At 58.0% G+C, this 7,288-nt stretch overlaps 1 protein-coding gene across 1 annotated transcript in view; it reads left to right on the top strand.

Annotated features, from left to right (window-relative positions):
• The first annotated feature begins 4,246 nt into the window (after positions 1-4,246).
• The window catches only part of RNF223 (ring finger protein 223), a 5,235-nt gene continuing 2,193 nt past the window's right edge, over positions 4,247-7,288 (top strand). Inside the window, exons 1-2 of the mRNA XM_014582319.2 lie at positions 4,247-5,373; positions 6,901-7,275. Coding sequence (XP_014437805.1) covers positions 6,910-7,275 — 366 coding nt within the window. The 5' untranslated portion in view covers positions 4,247-5,373; positions 6,901-6,909. The remainder of the gene's footprint in view (positions 5,374-6,900; positions 7,276-7,288) is intronic.

Here is a 7,288-nt window from a genome sequence, read left to right as displayed (position 1 = left end):
GAGTTCTTGTTCTGGCCACTGGGTATGACTCCTGTGCCTTTCTGGCTTGAGAGGTGGCCAGTGGGTCCTGCAGAGAAAGGAGCTTCGTGACTACCTACATGCTGGGTTCAGCTCAAGAGCCCCAGCTGTGACCAGCACTGGTTCCTTTAATGTCTGGTTCACGCCTGAGGTGCCCGAGGTAGGACCTATGCAGTTGGCCTGACCATCCAGGTCCCTCCACACTTCTCTGCACCCCGATGTCTAGGGCTGGCTGCCTAAGCCTTGGGCCAGCAGGTTTATACAACAGCAGGGCCTGGGGGTGATTTTTTTTTTAAGTTTGCTATAGGGTATGTGTACTTATTAGAGAGAGGCAGAGAGAGAGAGAGAGAAAAATCACTCCCCCAGTGGGGATGGCCACACTGCAGTCTCTTCTATCGGGATTTTGGGCACACCTGCACACACACCTGGTGTGTTTTTCAAGCGACTGGGTCTGAGACTTGAACTACACAGAGAGACATGTTGGATCCAGCCACCTTAACCATCACGCCACTGACTGGCCCTGGGTGTGCTGATGCAAATAAACTGTATCGGGAGCTTTTTTCTTTCTCACCTTCCAGCCTGTTCTAAGTGTGAGTTAAGAGGAGTACAACCCTTCTCTGGGGCCCAGGCCTTACCCCATCACCTAGGGCCTTTGATGGGGACAGGGAGATGAGGAGGGGACAGAGAGAGCCCTTTGGCAAGGTCCAGGACCCTCTACCTATTGCTTGGCCTGGGGACCTGAAAGCTAGGAGCATAGACCTCCAATCTTCTACCAAGGGCCCATTGCCAGGTACAGCCTCACCTTGCCTGGGGACATTATCCCTTGGGGAGGGGACTTGCCCCAGGCTGCCTCGTAGAAGCAGGTCAGCTTCATGGCCCTGACCTCCCCATTAGGACCTTAGATAGGAAAGAGTATGTGTGCCTCTTTGGGGGCTTTTCTGTAAAATGACAAAGTCTTGGGGTGGAAGTCATAACCTTAGACACCTGTTGCCCAGGGATGCCCATCTCAAGATCAGCATCTGGGGAGCTGCTCAGCCTTGGCCTGGGCGCCAGAAGGGTTGAGTCATGAGGCTCTTGCCATGGCAGGGGCTAGAGCTTCCATACCTGGCTCCTGTGAAGAGCATCGTCCTCACAGCCCGGCAGGTCAAGTGAGGGGACCAAAGACCCTGCTCTCAAGACAAGTGGGAAGGGCAGTATGAGCTGCCTGGGGACACAGAGCTGCCAGGTCCCCATGGGATTCAGTGGGTCTGTGACCATCCTTGGGCCCGTGACTGTGACAAGGCAGGATGCTCTGGTCAGGTTGACTCAGTGACTTCCTCATGGCCAATGAGGGTTCAGGGGTGCCCAGTATGATTTATGGTGGGAAGTGGGAAAGAGACACTGGTGGCAGCCAGAGGAGGCACCACTGGGGGGGTGGGGGGAACAGCAAGGCTACCAGGCCTCTGGGGAGGAATTCAGGTGCTAAGGAGAGTGAATGGCCAGCTCAGCCCCCAAATGAGGCTGCTGGTCCCCCACCCCTCTCCCCAGGGCCTCTTCATCTGCAGAGAGTTGACATGAGCTTTTCTACTTCAGGAATGGGGACGGCCCAGCCTGGGCTTGGGCCCCTGTGGGCACTGCAGGTCTCCTTGGTCTCCTTTGCATGAGGAGGGAGGCCCAGGTAGAAGTGGGGGCAACCAGGTGTCGGCATCCAACACAGCCCAAAGGCTTGGGGAAGAGTGGTCAATGCTCTGCAGTGGCCACAGTCTGGGTGCACGGAAGGCTGGGCTTATCCACCTGGTCCCGCCCCTCAGGCAGCCTCCTCACTGGCTCGCTTCCGCTTCCGTGGTGGTTTTTACTCCCAGGTAGCGGGAGAAGTGCCCAGAGCTGACAGAGGACAGGAGTCAGCCAGAGGTAGCACTGCCCTCCGGAGGAGCCAGCACATTGCCTGTAAGCGTGGGCAGTGAGTTCTGAGTAGGGCCGCCACTTGGGCCTTGCGAGCATCACTGTCTGCTGGGCATGGGAAAGGCACTGGTGGCTTAGTCAGTGGGACTTCACTGCCCAGGCCTCTTGCCCAAAGCTGGATGCCAAGCCTGTTGGGAGGCTAGGTCCAGGACTGACCCCAAAAGTTGGAGTGAAGGTGAGACCCAAGTGTGCACCCCTGCCCTAGAACCTAGCTGTTCCAGCCCAGCTCCTGCCTCCCCCACCTTCTGCCTGGCCTGCCCTCCACATACCTGGGCCCATGGGAAAGAATAACAACCCCGGGGCCAACAGAGTTGGGTGTAGATATGCAGATAGGCCTCAGGTGTCAGCAGCTGGCGGGGGTGGAGAACCACCCAGCCCTAGGTAGACAGGGAGAGGGATAGGCCTGAGGTCTATCCCTGGAGGGCCGCATGCCTGCCGTCCAATCCAGGCCACACTAAATCCCTCCAGCTCGGCAACATCAGGAACTCGAGACTATTCTGTCCCGAGGGCCTGTGGTGGGATCTGGCTAGGGTCCTGAGAAGCCATACTCTGTTCATTTGGCCTAGGACAGCTTCTGTGTCTATGCCACCTCCTCCAAGGGACAAGGGCCTTGTCCAGGGACTTTCAGGGCTGTGGAGATCCAGGGTGACAAGACATAAGGTACAGCTGATATGCACATGTTAGCAGCCATGTGCCTCTCAGGCATGTCCATATGTGCTTGTACACGCAGCCATGTTAGCATGCTCTACATGTGCCTACACACTCACTTGGCCACTCCTGTCACTTGCCTGTTGGCCAGGATGGAGGGCACAGCCCTGGACACAGCCAGCCAAGTCCCTTCATGACTAGTTCTGAGTCTCCCAGATCCCAGCTCTGCGTGGGGCAGCTCCCTCTGAGGTCCAGGCAGGAGAAGGTGCGGCTCTGGCTCACTCCTGTGAGTGAGGCCTGGCCACACCCGGGACCACACATTCCCCAAGTCTTCCTGTCACCTTTGCCTCCAGGCACTGACTGTCCACTGAGAATGTGGAGTGACCTCAGAGCTTGGATATTCCCAGGAGCTCTGAAAGGATGTTCTCAGAGCAGCGGGGACCCAGGGTACTTCCTAGAGGTGCATGTGACCCCGAGTCACGATCCTCTCATGGGAACAGGAGCCTCTGTTCTGTATTCCCTTTAACCACATGTTAGCTCCCCTATCCCCTCCCCATTCCTGGCTGCCCCCACATGTTAGCTCCCCTATCCCCCCTATTCCTGGCTACCCCCACGGAGGCCCACAACCCCCTCTGAGGTCCTCATACTCAGAGGTTTTCAACCTCCTTCCTGGGTTCCTCTCCCCATCTCTGAGGTCCCCCATCAAGGCTCCCAACTCCCCTCAGGCCCCCATCCTACTCTTGGACCTCCCACTGAGACTCCTCCCGCCTCATAGTAGAGGCAGGGGAAACCCAGCCCTTCTTGAGTCCAGGTTCGTCCCTCAGTTTGGGCTTCACTTCCCAACTCCCTGACATGAGTCTTGGCCTTGGAGACATCAGGGCAATTTGGGGCGGGGGCTTCTGGGATGCCAGTCACCACCAAAGTGTCTTGTGGGCCACACATGATGGGCCCCCAACTCCTAGTCTCTCCAAGTGCAACATCCCCTACACCAGGCTCCTGTGTGGGCTTCCATCTCAGGTCCTGGTCTCACACCAAGCAGTGGGGGTGCATGACCCCCAAAGTCAGACTCACCCAGGAACTGAGGTCCACTGAGGCTGGGTGAAAGGCAGAGAAGCCTCAGGGAGGGGAACCTGTGGTGGCTAAACCAAGTGGAAAGAGCCGTAGGCCAGACCAGGAAGCCAGCAGGGACATCTTGGCCTATACCTTGGGCCTCTGGGGGACAGACAGTATGTCCCCAGACCCAGGCCACCCAGTGCAGCCCACTCTCTATCCCAGTCCTGCTTGCTCTGGCCTTTGCACAGACCAGCCCTTCAGTCTCCTAGGACCCCACGCTCACTGGCCAAAGCAGCTTCATTCTCCCCCCCCCAAGCTTTCCAGCTCCCCCAGCAGGGTGGGGACTTCCTCAGACTCAAGGGGCCAGGCTCCATGGTGTATTAGGGAGGGCTCTGGTGGATACTTACTAAAAGCCCTTAGGGCCAGGACCAGTAGTTGGCGTAATGTTTATGTTGCTGGACTCCCATAGAGGCGACCACGGTTCAAGTCCCAGACCTGGTGCCTTAAGCTCATGCCAGGCACGTGTGCGCGTGTGCTAAGATCCTGAGAGGAGAATGGAGGAGAAGGGATTGCGGTGTGGTCATCCCCCCTGGGGGGATGATTTCTTGCTTTCTGTCTCTCTGGTAAGCACACATGCCCTATAGCAAAAACCTCTCAAAAAAAAAAAAAGGCCCTTAGGGCCAACCTGGGTCCCTTTCTGGTGCTCACTCCTGATCTTGCCCACCACTGACCACTTCCTGGACTCCAGATCTGGGAGTTCCCTTCCCAGTCCCAAAGACTGTAGGGTAGGCTGGGGGAGGGGTATTGAGGCAGCAGAGGCAAATTTGGGAGAGCTGTGCATGTGAATACTGGGGGGCATGTGCGTGTGTGTGAACTCGGGGGAGGAGGGCCCTGTGTGTGGTGTGGATGCGGCATGTATGTATATGTGTGAACACTGGGCACATGTGTGGGCAAGTGAACATGAGGGCATTCATGAGAACACATGCATTGCGCAGGCAGATGGCTGTGGGCAGGGAAGGGGCAGGAGGTTTCTGGGGAGAGCATTAGCACAGGATGATGGGTGAGGGGGTGACAGCTCGACTGATTCTGAGTGTGGATGTGGGGGTTCAGTGGTAGGTCCACCTAGGATCTCAGGTGCCAACAGGGAACAGAGTGGGCAGGTCTGCCTCTGGAGGGGCTGCTCCACAAGAGGAAAGGAGCTTTGTCCAAGCACCCACCCCTAACCCAGGCCTGCCCAGGCTGTGGAGGCCTGCCCTGACCCCAGTCTAACTCTAGCTCTGACCCTCACCACTGACTCCCTGCCCTATAGTTGCCTGGTCCGCCAGGGAGAGGACAAGAAGCCAACCAATCCCTGAGGCCCCAGGCCACACCCCCAGCCAGCATGACCTGGAGGGTATAAATATACCTGCTTAGTAGCGCACACCCCAAGAACTCATGCGCTTCGACAGTGAGCTCTGCGATTGGAAGATTACACACATCCCAGCACGTCGCCTGCCTGAGACAACGCGGAGGGTGTGCCTGCCAGACCAGTGCTACCAGGACAGTTGCTGGCCGCCAGCCCGTGGAGGGACACCTGCCAGGTGGAGCATAGGCCAGCTGGGCCAGAGGAGAGGGAACAGATAACTGCCAGAGCAGGGGAACCCAGAGCCTGGGAGCCTCACCGTGGATGGTGAAGACGGTCATGCCCAGGACCTGCTGATTCCCGGCCGCCAGGTAAGGCCAACTCAGCCCATGCTCATCCACCTGGGTAGGCTCAGGTGGGCACCTCCCTGGTGTCAAGGAACAGGTTCTGTGGGGTACGCAGGCCAGGGGAGGATACTGCTTTCCCAGGTTGTCATGACATCACCTACTGTGTGCCTGGGGCGCTCATGACATCATGGTGATTTTGCCGTGGCTCATGACATTGTATGATGATGCAGCTACACCTGAGTGGTTCCAGCCAGCCTGCCTCGGACTGGCCAGTTAGTCAGGGTTGGGCTAGGTAACGCAAAGGGGTCACTTCTGGAGTGGCCTCCTGGGCTCCATGGGCTCATATGGCCAGGGCCTTGGAGACTCACTGTGAAGATGAAAGACAGGTGAGCCCCTTACCTACCTTCCTCCAGACAAGATCCCTGTAGCCAGTCGTCAGGGCCAGATGGACCTAGGGCTCTCTAGGGTGGAGACCTGGACCCAAGAGAGGGGGTGGGGGACAGAGCTGGACAGCAGGGACACCAACCCAAATTGCGCCTGGGAGACAGAGCAGGGTCTCCTGAGTTCTCTGTTACGGAAGTGTGGGTGGGCCAGTGAGGAAGATCCCTGGATGGGCATCCTCTTTGATGGGCCTCTGTATGACACCCTGACATTCCAGTGTGGTGAGCCAGCCTGGAGATGATGACTGAGGCTCTTCTGCATCCCACTCCCCTGGCCCTGGGCTCAGGCACATTTCCGGGCCATCAGCATCGGGCCTTCATCACCAGCCAGACAAGTTGGCCCTACAGTTCTAGGCTGCAGCTGGGGGCAGAACTTTCCTTGGACCACTGGCCACTGCTCCTGCTCAGGCATCTCATCTTCCCACAGCCTGCTGGACTCAGCCTGGGCCCCAAATCCCACGCCACACCCTCACACACCTCCCACAAATCAGGCACGCACCAGTCAAACCAGGTGCCCACATTGGGAACCATATCCAACCTTTCACCTGACCCAGAGCCACAGGCCCACCCTTGAGTTACACCCTCATAAGGGCACAGGTCTTACTGGCCTCTGGGCAGGTGACTCTGGCTGAGTCACTCCAGCCTCCAAGGTGCCTCTTCTCCACTGTGGCTGTTGTGAGCATCCCACGACATCAGGGCAGCCCTGCAGAGCCTGCACATAAATGTTAGCTATGTGGGCTGTTATCATCATCACCATTATCTCTGGTCAGCAGCACGGCCAGTTGAGCAAGGCCTGCAGGAGGCCTCCAATGAGTGGTCGGTGTGACAATCCCGCGTATACTGCCTCCATTTCTGGAGCCCCTCTGGGCCCTCCAGGCCTGAGGCACCGAAGGATGCTCATGTGGCTCAGCCACATGTTGAGGGTGGGGAGGCAGGGTTACAACTTGGGCAGAAAGACCTCCAGTGGGAATCTCTGGAGGTGCCCATGGATGGACAGTATGCTTCTCTGGGATCTTTGGGGCTGATGCTAGGCAAAAGAAGATAGGAGAGAGGCTGGCTTCACAAGGAAGTGGCATACTGCTATCACTTACAGACATCTATTTGTCCGCAGCTCAGAGCCATGTCATCAGGCCAGCAGGTATGGCACACAGCTGTGCCACCCCCCGACCGGAACAGCTCAACAGCCACAGTGCCTACGTCACCCTACTCGCCTAGCAGCCCCAGGTCCCCCGGCTCGGTCAGCAGCCCCAGGTCCCCTGTTTCAGTCGGCAACCCCAGGTCACCCCATTCAGCTGGAAGCCCCAGGTCCCCTGGCACCCCTGGCTCAGAGAAGGTGGCCTCTCCATTGGAGTGCTCCATCTGCTTCTCAGGCTATGACAACATCTTCAAGACACCCAAGGAACTCTCCTGCACCCATGTCTTCTGCTTAGAGTGCCTGGCCCGGCTGGCAGCCGCCCAGCCTGCAAGCCACCCAGACGGCGAGGGGGTGCCCTGCCCAC

The sequence above is a fragment of the Tupaia chinensis genome, unplaced genomic scaffold (genome assembly GCF_000334495.1).
Source record: "Tupaia chinensis unplaced genomic scaffold, TupChi_1.0 Scaffold143584_1, whole genome shotgun sequence".
Classification (NCBI taxonomy): domain Eukaryota; kingdom Metazoa; phylum Chordata; class Mammalia; order Scandentia; family Tupaiidae; genus Tupaia; species Tupaia belangeri.
Note: the sequence above shows the minus strand (reverse complement) of the source record. Positions and strands in the feature narration are given on the sequence as shown.